Genomic DNA, 15832 nt, shown 5'->3' on the forward strand with positions numbered 1-15832 from the left:
GACATGCTTCATGCTAGTATGATTTCCCCATGCGTTGATTTACCCATTTATGATGAGTATGATAATTTCCATGTGGAGTCTCTTAGTTGTGATGCCATGTTACATGGGATTTCTTGTGCTAATTCTCTCGGTCACATCATGTTTGCCAATCCGCTTGACTTGTCATATGCTATGCATGAGATCGACCACATGTCATATTTGCAATCTCTTCATAGTGACTATGCATATGCCATTAAGATTAACCCAATTTGCACTTATGGCATAGATGACAAGCCTATGGTTATTGGCATTTGTTTCTCTTGTGATGATATCGATATGTTCCCTTTGCATCATTTATCTCATATGCCATGCCATGACCACCTAGCTTCGGATATGCATTGTTTTGGATGTTGTCCATTTTCTCCATATGATGTTTCCAACATTGCTCATGAGGAGACCCCCATAGTTTCCTCATACATTTTAGGAGATTTTGATCACTCCCATCCATTGCATGGTCCTCAAACTTATGTGCACAATATGATTCCCATGAATAAACATGCTATTGATGTGCCATATACTTGTATGCTCAATTTGCATCCCCATCATGTTATACACAATAACTATTCTTTCATGATGGATGACATGTTCTTATACCATGCATCAAATTTCTTTGAGCGATGATTATCTTGTACTAACTCTCACGTGCACATACACATCATGATGGATGATGTCTACATTTACCACACACACAATTTCTTTCGTTTCTGTCTCTTTTGTGTAGGTACCCATGAATTCTTGTCAACCTCGCAATCCCATGAGTTGACAAAACGAGCCCTAGAGAGCAACGATGACTTGAGATCCCATGGATTGTCTTTCCCACCGCTCTCTTCGCGCAAAGACTTCACGCATTTCTTCTACATGACCCTCACTTGGCTATGGGTTATTGTCCACTACATATTCTATGCCCATCTTTCCATGATCACTTTTGCATGATATGCTCATTACTATGCTTTTGCCATGCATTCGTGACCCATGCTTTGCATTACACATGATGATTGATTCTCATACTTGTATGTGTATTTGCAAGCTTGGTGGATGTTGAGGCATATCTCTCTCGAGGTAGTTTTGGTGATTGATGACAACATGGTTGCGGACTAATCATGTTCTTTGAGTAGTTCACAGATTCATCCTTGGCACGAGACGTTTTCTTCCCTTCGGAGTGTCATTCAAGACGGTGTAGCTCTTCCGTTTCTATTTTGGTGGACTAGTTGCATAGAGGGCACCGCACTATCAAGAGGGGGTCCGCTAGGGTATTGCATGGGTGGACTCAACACGTACACGTCAGCTTCTCTTCCTCCGAGCTCTTCCACTTCTTTGGAGAGATCTCTTCTCTCTTCTGTGTCCTGTCTGGGTTCCCGCGGTAGTACCGTTGAGGAGTTACAAGTGGCAGTACCGCTCCGCAGCGGTAGTACCGCCCGTGACTCCACAGCAATACTACCGCTGGCCTGCCTGGCACCACCGCCTCGTCCTTAGCCTCGATGGAGAGATCTTCTCTCTCTCTTCTGTGTCCCAGCGGTAGTACCGCACTACCAGCGGTAGTACCGCCGAAGGGTCACAAGCGGCAGTACCGCTCCGCAGCGGTAGTACCGCCTGTGACCCCACAGTTGTACTACCGCTGGGCTGTCTGGCTCCTACCGCCTCGACTCGAGGGCTCTTTTTCTCGTGTTGGGTTTTGCGGCACTAGTTGCGGTAGTAGAGGCGGTAGTACCGTTTCAGAGCGGTAGTACCGCCCTTACCACCGCGGTAGTACCGCGCTGGGTCCATATCCTTGATGCTCTTCTCTATGTGGCAGTACCGCTCGCTGGAGCGGCAGTACCGCTGGCTCAGCGGTACTACCGCCCCCCTTTAGCGGTACTACCGCCCTGTGTGGGGTTGGTTGGTGGGGCAATGGTTGGATTGTTGCCCCCACTATAAAAGGGGGTCCCCTTCTTCTCCTTTGACCTACCTCTTCCCCTCAAGCTCCATTAATGCTCAAGCTCCATTAAATGCTCCAAGCTCCATTTTCGCCCGATCTATCTCTCTAGCCGATCAAACTTGTTGATTTGCTCGGGAATGGTTGAGAAGGCCCCGATCTACACTTCCACCAAGGGATTTTCGATTCCCCCACTCATCCCTAGCGGATCTTGTTACTCTTGGGTGTTTGAGCACCCTAGATGGTTGAGGTCACCACGGAGCCATAGTCCATTGTGGTGAAGCTTCGTGGTTTTTTTGGGAGCCTCCGATTAAGTTGTGGAGATTGCCGCAACCTTGTTTGTAAAGGTTCGGTTGCCACCTTCAAGGGCACCAATAGTGGAATCACGGCATCTCGCATTGTGTGAGGGCGTGAGGAGAATACGGTGGCCCTAGTGGCTTCTTGGGGAGCATTGTGCCTCCACGCCGCTCTAACGGAGACGTACTTCCCCTCAAAAGGAAGGAACTTCGGTAACACATCCTCATCTTCACCGGATCCACTCTTGGTTATCTCTTACCTTTACTTGTGCAAGCTCTTTAGTGTTACTTCTCTTGCTTGCTTGTATGCTTGTTGTTATTGCATCATATAGGTTGCTCACCTAGTTGCACATCTAGACAACCTACTTTGATGCAAAGTTTAATTTGGTAAAGAAAAGTTAAAAATTGGTAGTTGCCTATTCACCCCCCCCCCTCTAGTCAACCATATCGATCCTTTCAGTGGAGACATTGCTTGTTATTGCCATGTTTGCTTTGTGCCCCATGCCTATGATGATACTATGATCTTGCTTTGTGTTCGTGCTTGCGATATGTCATGTACATTGCCTATGACTATTATTTGCTCACATGACATGATTGCCATGCTTTCCTCTAGTATGTTGCATCTTTGCACTACTAGCTTGCATGACTTGATTCCTATGATTGCTTGCCTTGTTGCATCACCAATGATTCATACTTTCTCACTTCATGCGGTTGATGACAACCATTTAAGGACTTTACCGTCCAAAGAGTATGGTTGATACCGTAGACGGTGTGGAGGAACACAATCAGAGCCTCGTCTCTTTATTAAGGACTTTACCGTCCAAATAGTATGGTTGATACCGTAGACGGTGTGGAGGAACACTCCGGTGTGAATCCGACCTCATCTACGGGCGATGGGGGAACCTCGGTCTCTCGTGAGGAGTTCAATGTGGCCTTGGAGACATTTAAAACCTCCATGACGACCGAGGTTGAAAGCATGTTTACTAAATTTCTTGAGGGGCTTAAACTATCCATCGCACCGTTGAAACTGGGTGACCCCACCGACAAGGTGACAGATGCTATCCCTGACAAGGGGGGAGCTAGTAGTGAAGAGGCTCATTCTTCTAGTGCTAAAAATGGCACCGACATCTTTGCTCATGTGGAACCACCACTTGTTTATGGTGGACCGGTTGCTTCTACTCATTTGAATCATGCCGGTCCTCCCCCTAAGATTGTGAAAAATGAGGACTTTGATTCTTGGGTTTACCGCTTTAAACGTCATTTAAATCATGTGAACACTAACCTTTGGAGAATCATTGAAGAAGGTTTCTATCCACATGATTCAAGCAACTTCACTCCTCGAGAAGCCGTGGATAGTCAATTCAATGAGAATGCTCTCTTCATCATTCAAGATGCAATCCCACCCGAAGACCTACCTCATCTTCGGCCCTTCGCTTTGGCCAAAGACGCATGGATTTGTGTTGTCTCCCTCTACCGGGGAAGCGCAAGCATTCAACGCTCCAATTATGAAGTGGTGCAAGATGAGGCCGATGAGTTTGCAATGAAAGAAGATGAAGAACCTCGTGAGCTTTATCGGAGGTCCATCCTCCTCTCCCCGCGCCAAAGATAGTCCAACTCCGATGCAGATGGAGAAGATGGTGGTTCTGTACCCCGGCCTCGCCGTGAGCCACTTCGTCCCCATGATGCGGCTCGCCGGCTCGCTCCTCGAGCACGGCTATGCCATCTCCATCGCGCTGACCATCGACCCCGCCGTCAAGGGGGACGCAGCGTTCGCGGCCGCCGTCGGCCATCGGCGGCGCTGGGGGTCTTCCTGGGTATTCCCTGGAATACCCAAGATTTAGGCCCAAAAAAAATTTAATATACATGTTATATTGGCCCAGTCCAAAACAGAGGACAAACTGAGCCACGCAACGAAAAAACTGAGCCACGCAACGAACCAGACATACGACCGAGCGGTGTCTGCTAGGTCGCGCGGGCGTCGGGCGAGCACCTCTGGATCCTCTCCGTCTGACAGTCTCCCTCGATCTCGATTCTCAAACCTAGCAGCGCACGGGCAGCGGCGATTCCAGGTCCGGCCGGCCCTCTTCTCCCCTCCCCCTCGGGCCTCGGCCTCCAGCGCCGCCCCTCCCCTCCGCGCGAACTGCATCTGCTCCGCCGCCGGTCCACTGCTCCGGATAGGGCGTCCCGGTCCCGCGTCCGCCGTCCGGCCATCTCCTCCACAAGACGCCAGTCCACCTCCGGGATCCATCCTCCGGCCTCCAGTGCCCCTGCTGGCCGTCTCCTCCAGCTCCAAGCCTCCAACCTTCCTGGTATATTTTGGTTTTTTGCCCCGTGTTTTTAGTAAGAAATCTGAAGATTTGTTTGTAAACTGAAATTGAACTAAATGGACATTGAAGTTTGAAGAAGAAGGATGTTTATTTGATGAATTTGATGCCACAATGCCACTGTCACTGATTTCTAGTTTGTTTATGTGATTGTGATTTAGATGAAGAAGAAGGATGTCAGCTTGTTTGAATTGTGGGACAAATCTTCAAAGGCAAGGAAAATAAGTTCTACATCCACGCCAACTACTCTTTCCGTTGAGGTTGAGAGCAACCTACAGCTAGCACTAGTGCATACACATGACGAAGCTCCGCAACCGGAGAGGGAGAGAGGCTCCCCATCCCCAATTGTAGAAGATGATGAAGCGGTTGATGAAGATGATGAACCAAGTCCCCAATTCGAAGCAGATTTGGCGGCTCTGGAACGTGATCCTGGCAAGCGAATTCCCATATCTTCATATCATGTCAATGACCGGGATGTAGTTAGAAGGAGATACATTGACTTGGGAGCTTGTCAACCAAAGGGTCACAAATTTGAGATCAGAGATTTTAGTGGACATCGCCGTCGCTTTTGTCCTTCTTGGTTTAAGGATCACAAGTGGCTTGAGTATAGTGTGAACAAAGAGGCCGCTTTCTGCTTTGTTTGCTATTTGTTCAAGGATAAAACAAAAAGGCCCGGTGGAGATTCATTTGTTAAGGGTGGGTTTAGAAACTGGAACATGAAAGCAAGATTGACAAGGCATGTTGGTGATGTAAGTAGTGCTCATGCTGAAGCTCAAGAGAAGTATGATATGTTCACTACACCACAAACATCAATTCGGGAGTCTATTGCTTCAAACACCTCACAATACAAGGCTTTGTATAAACAGCGTTTGACATGGACACTCAAGTGTGTGAGATTTTTGTTGCGCCAAGGCTTGGCATTTAGAGGACATGATGAAAGTGAAGACTCGCTAAATAAAGGAAATTTCCTTGAGCTTCTAAATTGTCTAGCAGGAAATTTTGAAGAGGTTGATAGGGTTGTTCTCAAGAATGCTCCACAGAACTGCAAGATGACTCACCATGATATACAACAAGAGGTGATAAAATGTTGTGCACAAGAGACTACTAAACTAGTCATTGAAGAACTTGATGGTGGTCATTTTGCAATACTTGCAGATGAGTCTAGTGATGTGTATCAGAATGAACAGTTGGCTGTTTGCTTGCGTTTTGTTGATAAGAAAGGAAGGGCAGTTGTAAGATTTCTTGGTCTTGCTCATGTTGAAGATACTACCTCTTTGACACTAAAAGTTGCAATTCAGAAAATGCTTATGGACCACAATTTGACCTTTGCGATGGTTCGTGGGCAAGGATATGATGGAGCTAGTAACATGAGAGGTAATGTCAGTGGCCTGAAAAAACTGATTATGGATGAGTCCCCTTCTGCCTACTATGTTCATTGTTTTGCCCATCAACTATAATTAACTCTTGTTGCTGTTGCTAAGGAGAGTGGTGATTGTACTTGGTTCTTTCAGCAGCTTGCACACTTGTTAAATGCTCTTGCCATGTCTTGTAAAAAAATGAGAATGCTTCGGATAGCTCAGGCTGAAGAACTCATTGATGCATTGGAATTGGAAGAAGTAGAAACAAGGAGTGGGCTGAATCAGGAAATGGGTTTGGGAAGGCCATGTGATACACGTTGGGGCTCTCACTTCAAAACTTTGAACCATGTCATCTCTATGTATGGTGCACTACGACGAGTCCTTCGCAAGATTGGAGACGAGTACCATGGTGCGGAGGCACAAGCGGCTCTATCCATAGAGACAATATTTCGATCATTTGAGTTTGTTTTCATGGCACACTTGATGCAAGAAATATTTGGATACACAGATGAGTTGTGTAGAGCTTTGCAAAAGCAAGACGAAGATATTGTTCATGCTATTGAGCTTGTTGCTGACACAAAGTATTACTTGGAGGCTTTGAGGACCGATGCTGGATGGGATGATTTTCTCACAAAGGTCACATCTTTTTGTACAAAGCATAAGATCAAAGTTGTTGATATGGAGGGTCCTTACTTTCCCGTTGGTCGGCCTAGAAGGGGTTTATGTAATGGTACGACCAATTACCACCGCTTCAAGGTTGATATGTTTGTGGGTGTCATTGATAGGCAAATCAGTGAGCTGAATGGCAGATTTGATGAGGTAAACACGGAGCTACTTTCTTGCATGGCAGCATTTTGTCCACTTCATCTATTTGCTGCTTATGACCAAGAGAAGTTAGTTAGGCTTGCTAGAAAGTTTTATGCTTCTGATTTTACAAGGGATGAACTGGCAAGACTTCCATGGCAACTAAACATGTATGTTACTAATGTGCGTAGAGATGCAAAGTTTCAAAACCTGAAAAATCTGTGTCAGCTTTCAGTTATGCTTGTTGAGACAAACAAGCATGAACAATATCATATTGTTTACAGGCTTCTTAAGTTGGTATTGATTCTGCCAGTAGCTACTGCTAGTGTTGAAAGGGTATTCTCTTCAATGAACTATGTGAAGAATAAGCTAAGGAACAAAATGGGTGATGATTATTTGAACAATTGTTTGGTTACATTTGTTGAGAGGGGATTTTTCAATCAAGTGAAGGATGAAGATGTCATCAATCTGTTTCAAAAAGGCGACCGCAAAGTTATATTGTAAGAAGGATATCATCATTTTATGAATCAAAAGGTACTTATGTATTCATGTCGTTATAGCCTGATACATCGAAATATTGCTATTGCCGTTACGCTAGTGTTGTTTTGTTCATATATTGCTACTGTTGTGTTATTTGGTTTATATACTACATTTAGAGCAAAAAAAATTTTGAATGAATACCAAGCCTTCATTTCCTGGAGCCGCCACTGCCGTCGGCCGCGTCGCCGCCGCCATGCCGTCCGTCCGCTTCCACACGCTCCCGCCTGTGGAGGACCCGCCCAGGCTAGCCCCCGGCGCGCAGTTCCTCCTCAGCTACTTCCACCTCTTGCGCCGCTACAACGACCGCCTCCACGACTTCCTCTGCTCCTCCACGCGCGTCCACGCCGTGGTCGTCGACTCGCTGTCAGTGTCGGCCGATACGCTGGAGGTCACCAAGAGGCTCGGCATCCCCGGGTACGTCATGTTCACCTCCGGCGCCGCCTCCCTCGCCGCCTTCGCGCAGCTTCCTTATGTCCTCGGGGAGGGCGGCCGGAGAAGCTTCAAGGAGCTGGGCGACGCCCCTGTCGAGTTCCTTGGCCTTCCGCCGGTTCCGGCTTCGCACCTGTTCGCCGAGGTGCTCGAGGACCCGGAGAGCGACACGTACAAGACGACGATGGCCGGGCTGTCCCGGATCCCGGACACCGATGGCATCCTGGTGAACACGGTCGAGTCGTTGGAGGCTCGCGCGGTGGCCGCTCTGAGGGACCCTCGGTGCCTCCCCGCCGGCCGGGTCATGCCTCCGGTGTACTGCGTCGGGCTGGGGCCATTCCTCGGCGGCATCGAGAGCGAGGCGGACGAGCGGCACGAGTGTCTCGCCTGGCTAGACGCGCAGCCGGACCGCAGCGTGCTGTTCCTCTGCTTCGGGAGCACGGGCGCAGCGAACCACTCGGCGGAGCAGCTCAAGGAGATCGCCGCCGGCCTGGAGAAGTCCGGCCACCGGTTCCTGTGGGTCGTGCGAGCACCCCACGGCGGCGACCCGGACCTCGACGCTCTCCTGCCGGACGGGTTCCTGGAGCGCACCGGCGGCCACGGCCTCGTCCTCAAGCAGTGGGCGCCGCAGGCCGAGGTGCTCCGCCACGGGGCCACCGGCGCGTTCGTGACGCACTGCGGGTGGAACTCGGTGCTGGAGGGCGTGGCGGCGGGCGTGCCGATGCTGTGCTGGCCGCTCCACACGGAGCAGAAGATGAACAAGCTGCTGGTGGTGGGGGGGATGGGGCTCGCCGCGGAGATGGTCGGGTGGCAGCGGGGGCTGGTGGAGGCCGCCGAGGTGGAGCGCAAGGTGCGGCTGGTCATGGAGTCCGAGGAGGGCGGGCAGCTCAGGGCGCGCGCGGCGCAGCACCAGGAGGGCGCGGCCGCGGCCTGGAGCGACGGCGGGTCGTCGCGCGCGGCGCTGGCTTCGTTCTTGTCGGACGTGGACCGCCGGTGGCAGGCTCGGGCTCGCGGCGGGGAAGCTGCGTGAGCTCGGCCTACGCCCTACGGCACGTGAAGTAAAGTTGGTAGGCGTGATCAGCAATGTCACCCGCACAAAGTGCTCCTACACTGTACGTGAGCGACTGATTGAACCAGACATGTTTGACAGCGGGCATTTCTGTAATAAAATAAATGTTTGAAAGCGGGCAAAATTTGGCAAAAATCTTGCCACCACGCACTTCACCTACACTTTGGTCCCGTGCCGACCGTAGTTAGTGTCTCCACCTACACGGCTACAATGCTACTCCTCCCGATTCACCCACCTCTTCTTTTCTTTTCTTTTCTTTTCTTTTTGAGATCAAGGCGACTTTTATTCCATAATAATCATGTCCTTTACAAGAGTAGGGATAAGGAATGCCGGCGGATCACGCCACTCCTCCAATTTAGAATCTAGAACAAGAACAAGACCGAGCAAGCTTATGTGCGGCAACATTAGCTTCTCGATTACAGTGACGCATTGCCGTCATGCGAAAAGAACTTAAGAGTTCCCTGCAGTTGTCGATGATCACCGCCCCTGAGGCCCTGTACTCCGACGGGTGATGAATTGCATTCACAATCACCATGGAATCGCTCTCCACCGTGATCGTATGTATGCCCAGATTTTGTCGAAAAAGTGAGAGCACTGATGGTTTCATACTGGGCACGTCTAGAGCATCACTAGTAGAAAAGAGAGCTTTGGTTCAGGCCGGATAGCTCATTAGTCCCGGTTCAGTCCAGAACCAGGACCCATGGGGGCATTGGTCCCGGTTCGTGAGGCCAGGGGCCTGCCGGGCCTCGTGGGGGCATTGGTCCCGGTTCGTCTGGCCCCTTTAGTCCCGGTTGGTGGGACGAACCGGGACCAATGGGTCTCACTCCTGGCCCATCACCATTGGTCCCGGTTGGTGGCTTGAACCGGGACCACAGGCTTCCCTTTAGTCCCGGTTCATGCCACGAATCGGGACCAATGAGGTGCCTATATATACCCCTCGCCCGCGAGCAGAACACTCAAGTGCTCTGTTTTTCTCTGGCCGACGAGAGGAGGGCTTTGTGGTGCTCTAGCTCACCTCATATACACATGAAGTGTTCGATGAAATGCCCGAGCCACACTAGTTAAACTTTCTTCTCTCGAAGCTCGACCTCAAAACCCCATTTTCCTCGAGATTTGTCTAGGTTTAGCGGCCCGTCACGTCCCATTCCCGTCTTTACCGCCGTCGATCGCCCGCGCCGATCTCGTCGCTGGCACCACCGTGGTGACCCTCTTATTCTTATCTTCTTTCTGAAAGAAAAAATTCTTACTTTAGATAGATACTTGTCTAATTTTCTTACTTTTATTATTGCCTGTTATTATGTAGTGCGATGGTTTTGGTATCCACCCCCGTCGGCCCTCGTCCTGGCTATGATTCGGATGTAGTATATATTATCTTTTTATAACTATTTGGTTCATTTATTGTTTATGACAATTATGTCGATCAACGTGACATAGATTTTATTTATTTAGGAGGTGGTTGAACCTGAAATTCCAACCGACCCTATTGTCGAGAGGTTAAATTTAGTTGAAGAAGAAAATAATTACTTGAAGGGAAAAAATAAAAAAAATGAGGAGGAGAAGATGATATTGGAGTTGCATGTTGCGGATGTCGTGGATGATCACAAGATCAAGATGGATGCAATGCGATTGAAGATGAGAAAGAATAGAAAAATATGCCATTCATACCGAGGCTTGGTATCATTATGCCGTTAGATCAATTGTTACCTTGGTTGCGATTATGATCGCATTTGTTTTTGCATTGAAATGTTTTACATAGTTTCAATGTATGGTTTAATTAGTTAGATGCTCTGGAGAGCTATATGTTGTTAGATGAGAACTATGTATGTACTTTGGTTTTAATATGATGATGAACTTCTATTAATTTGGTCACTTAATTATCTATTCATGATGTTCTGTAATGGTTTTTGACACACTTAATTATATATAATGCACGCAGATGAACCAACAATGGATGTACGGTGACAGACACACCTCCGAGTACATTAAGGACGTGCATGATTTTCTCGAAGTGGCTGAGGCAAACAAGCAGAATAGTCTTATGTGTTGTCCATGCCCTAAATGTGGGAATACGAAGTCTTACTCTGACCGGAAAATCCTTCACACCCACCTGCTTTACAATGGTTCCATGCCACACTATAATGTTTGGATGAGGCACGGAGAAATAGGGGTTATGATGGAAGACGGCGAAGAAAAGAGGACGATGAAAACTATGTGCCCCCTGAATACGATGATGCTGCAATGGGGGAAGCTGCTGAAGATCAATAGGAACCAGACGATGTGCCCAATGATGCTACAACGGGGGAAGCTGATGAAGATCATGAGGAACCAGATGATGTGCCCGATGATGATGATCTCCGCCGGGTCATTATTGATGCCAGGACGCAATGCGAAAGTCAAAAGAAGAAGTTGAAGTTCAATCGCATGTTAGAGGATCACAAAAAAGGGCTGTACCCCAATTGCGAAGATGGCAACACAAAGCTCGGTACCGTACTGGAATTGCTGCAGTGGAAGGTAGAGAATGTTGTGCCTGACAAAGGATTTGAGAAGCTACTGAAAATATTGAAGAAGAAGCTTCCAAAGGATAACGAATTGCCCGACTGTACATACACAACAAAGAAGGTCGTATGCCCTCTAGGATTGGAGGTGCAGAAGATACATGCATGCCCTAATGACTGCATCCTCTACCGCGGTGCGTACAAGGATCTGAACGCATGCCCGGTATGCGGTGCATCGCGGTATAAGATCAGACGAGATGACCCTGGTGATGTTGACGGCAAGCCCCCAGGAAGAGGGTTCCTGCGAAGGTGATGTGGTATGCTCCTATAATACCACGGTTGAAACGTCTATTCAGAAACGAAGAGCATGCCAAGTTGATGTGATGGCACAGTGAGGACCGTAAGAAAGACGGAAAGTTGAGAGCACCCGCTGACGGGTCGTAGTGGAGAAAAATCGAGAGAAAGTACTGGCCTGAGTTTGCAAGTGACCCAAGGAACGTATGGTTTGGTTTAAGCGCGGATGGCATTAATCCTTTCGGGAAGCAGAGCAGCAATCACAGCACCTGGCACGTGACTCTATGTATGTATAACCTTCCTCCTTGAATGTGCATGAAGCGGAAGTTCATTATGATGCCAATTCCCATCCAAGGCCCTAAGCAACCCGACAACGACATTGATGTGTTCCTAAGGCCATTAGTTGAAGAACTTTTACAGTTGTGGAATGAAAACGGTGTACGTATGTGGGATGAGCACAAACAGAAGGAATTTAACCTGCACGCGTTGCTGTTTTTAACCATCACCAATTGGCCCGCTCTCAGTAACCTTTTAAGACAGACAAACAAGAGATACCATGCATGCACGCACTATTTAGATGAAACTGAAAGTATATACCTAGACAAATGCAGGAAGAATGTGTACCTGGGCCATCGTCGATTTCTTCCGACCAACCATCAATGTCGAAAGAAAGGCAAGCATTTCAAAGGCGAGGCAGATCACCGAAAGAAGCCCGCCATGCGTACCAGTGATCACGTACTTGCTATGGTCAATGATTTACATGTAATCTTTGGAAAGGGTCCCGGTGGACTAGCTGTTCCGAATGACGCTGAGGGACACGCACCCATGTGTAAGAAGAAATCTATATTTTGGGACCTACCCTACTGGAAAGACCTAGAGGTCCGCTCTTCAATCGACGTGATGCACGTGACGAAGAACCTTTGCGTGAACCTGCTAGGCTTCTTGGGCGTGTATGGGAAGACAAAAGATACAACTGAGGCACGGGAGGACCTGCAACGTTTGCATGAAAAAGACGGCATGCCTCCGAAGCAGTATGAAGGTCCTGCCAGCTACGCTCTTATGAAAGAAGAGAAATAAATCTTCTTTGAATGCCTGCTCAGTATGAAGGTCACGATTGGCTTCTCGTCGAATATAAAGGGAATAATAAATATGCCAGAGAAAAAATTCCAGAACCTAAAGTCTCATGACTGCCACGTGATTATGACGCAACTACTTCCGGTAGCATTGAGGGGGCTTCTACCGAAAAACGTCCGATTAGCCATTGTGAATCTATGTGCATTCCTCAATGCAATCTCTCAGAAGGTGATCGATCCAGAAATCGTACCAAGGCTAAGGAGTGATGTGGCGCAATGTCTTGTCAGTTTCGAGCTGGTGTTCCCACCATCCTTCTTCAATATCATGACGCACGTCCTAGTTCATCTAGTCGACGAGATTGTCATTTTGGGGCACATATTTCTAAACAATATATTCCCCTTTGAGAGGTTCATGGGAGTCCTAAAGAAATATGTCTGTAACCGCGCTAGGCCAGAAGGAAGCATCTCCATGGGCCATCAAACAGAGGGTGTCATTGGGTTTTGTGTTGACTTCATTCCTGGCCTTAAGAAGATAGGTCTCCCTAAATCGCGGTATGAGGGGAGACTGACTGGAAAAGGCACGCTGCGAGGGGACTCAATAATATGCAGGGACGGATATTCTTGGTCTCAAGCACACTACACAGTTCTACAGAACTCTACCTTGGTGACCCCGTATGTCGATGAACACAAGAACAGTCTGCGCTCCAAACACCCGGAGCAGTGCGACGACTGGATTACATGTGAACACATCAGGACTTACAACAATTGGTTGGAAACACGTCTCAGAGGTGACAACACTATTTGTGCTGAGCTGTACTTGTTGTCCAGGGGACCATCTTTGACTGTATTGACTTATAAAGGATACGAGATAAATGGGAATACATTTTACACAATCACCCAAGACCAAAAGAGCACCAACCAAAACAACGGTGTCCGCTTTGATGCAGCAACCGAGAGGGGAAAGGACACATATTATGGTTACATAGTGGACATATGGGAACTTGACTACGGACAAGATTTTAAGTCCCTTTGTTTAAGTGCAAATGGGTCAATCTGTTAGGAGGCGGGGTACAGGTAGACCCATAGTACGGAATGACAACAGTGGATCTGAAAGATCTTGGGTACACTGACGAACCGTTCGTCCTAGCCAATGATGTGACATGGGTTATCTATTTAAAGGACATGTCTACCAAACCGAGAAAAATAAAAGATAAGGAAGCGAATACATCATACGATGAGCCAAAGCGCCACATAGTTCTTTCAAGAAAAAGGGACATCGTGGGAGTGGAGGGCAAGATAGACATGTCTGAAGATTATGAAAAGTTTCATGAAATTCCTCCCTTCAAAGTCAAGGCTGACCCAAGCATCCTGATAAATGATGAAGATTATCCATGGTTACAGCAATAAGCAAATGACACAAGCGAAGAAAAAATGAAGACTTTCTCCTGCAACTATTATGATGATATCATGTCAACTTTGTAACAGACGAGTATGATACCATTGTCCGTTTTGTACATGCACATTCTATGTGGGTGAAATTATGATACCATGCCAACTTTCAACTTTTTCAGAGTTCATTTGAAATGCTTTAATGTCTTATGGTTCGGCCCTCGTAATACCATTATTCAAATTTTAACTATTCAAATTTGAAAACTAATGACACTAAGAGAAAGTTTATATTTTTTCTAAAACTAATGGAACTAACAAAAAGTTTATAATTTTTCCAACCTAAAAGCAGAAGAGAATTAAAAAATAAAGCAAAAAACAAAAGAAAATAAATAATGCAAAAAACAAAACAAAAAAAGTGGAAAAAACTATTTTTATAGTAAAGTTAATCACAAACTTGTGATTCAGACAAATTTCAAATAATTCAAATTTTAACTACTCAAATTTGAAAACTAATGGCACTAACAGAAAGTTTATAATTTTTCTAAAACTAATGGCACTAACAGAAAGTTTATAATTTTTCTAACCTAAAAGCAAAAAGTATTAAAAAATAAAGCAAAAAATAAAAGAAAATAAATAATTCAAAAAACAAAAAAAAACTGGAAAAAAACTATTTTTATAGTAAAATTAATCAAAAACTTGTGATTCACACAAATATCAAAGAATTCAAATTTAAAAACTAATGGCACTAACAGAAAGTTTATACTTTTTCTAAAACTAATGGCACTAACAGAAAGTTTATAATTTTTCTGACCTAAAAGCAAAAGGAATTTAAAAATAAAGCAAAAAATAAAAAAATGCAAAATTCAAAACAAAAAATGGAAAAAAAACTATTTTCATAGTAAAGTTAACCACAAACTTGTGATTCACACAATTTTCAAAGAATTCAAATTTTAACTATTCAAATTTGAAAACTAATGGCACTAACAGAAAGTTTATAATTTTTCTGACCTAAAAGCAAAAAGAATTAAAAATAAAATTTAATAAAATAAATAAAAATAGCAACAATAAGTATTTTGTTGTAAGTAGAAACAAAATAAAATAAATAAAGCAACAAAGAAAACAAAAAAACTAATTTCAAAACTAATGGCACTAACAGAAAGTTTATAATTTTTCTAACCTAAAAGAAAAATAATTAAAAATAAACTTTAATAAAATAAATAAAAATAGCAACAATAAGTATTTTGGTGTAAGTAGAAAAAAATATAAAAATAAAGCAACAAAAAAACAAATTTGAAAACTAATGGCACTAACAGAAAGTTTATAATTTTTGTGACCTAAAAGAAAAATAATTAAAAATAAACTTTAATAAAATAAATAAAAATAGCAACAATAAGTATTTTATTGTAAGTAGAAACAAAATAAAAAAATAAAGCAACAAAGTAAAAAGTGCCACCTACCGGGCCCCCACGACCTGAATACGACTAGAAACCCTACCATGGGCCAGGATTCAGGCCCGCAGGAGGCCTAGTAGGCCCACAAGCACACAGCGTACGGTTAGGCCCGAAAGCCTACAATTGAGAGGAGCTCGAGAGGGTGGGCGCAGTAGCGCTTATAAACCACTCTCGAGCTCTCTCAGCTACCGGGACTAAAGGGGTGCATTGGTCCCGGTTCGTGGCACCAACCGGGACCAATGCCACCCTTTAGTCCCAGTTGGTGCCACCAACCGGGACCAAAGGCCGCCGCTTCCCGCCTTTTGGGCTGCTGAAAAGAGACTTTTGGTCCCAGTTGGTGGCACCAACCGGGACTAAAG

General features: G+C 46.0%; 1 protein-coding gene across 1 annotated transcript; it reads left to right on the forward strand.

Annotated features, from left to right (window-relative positions):
* Nucleotides 1–3866: 3866 nt before the first annotated feature.
* LOC119323912 (anthocyanidin 5,3-O-glucosyltransferase-like) lies at nt 3867–8850 on the forward strand. Its single transcript, XM_037597654.1, has 2 exons — nt 3867–4035; nt 7450–8850. Exons 1-2 carry the CDS (start codon nt 3867–3869, stop codon nt 8730–8732), a joined length of 1452 nt encoding a protein of 483 aa, XP_037453551.1. The 3' UTR covers nt 8733–8850.
* Nucleotides 8851–15832: the final 6982 nt, after the last annotated feature.

Source organism: Triticum dicoccoides, chromosome 1A (genome assembly GCF_002162155.2).
Source record: "Triticum dicoccoides isolate Atlit2015 ecotype Zavitan chromosome 1A, WEW_v2.0, whole genome shotgun sequence".
Lineage (NCBI taxonomy): Eukaryota > Viridiplantae > Streptophyta > Magnoliopsida > Poales > Poaceae > Triticum > Triticum dicoccoides.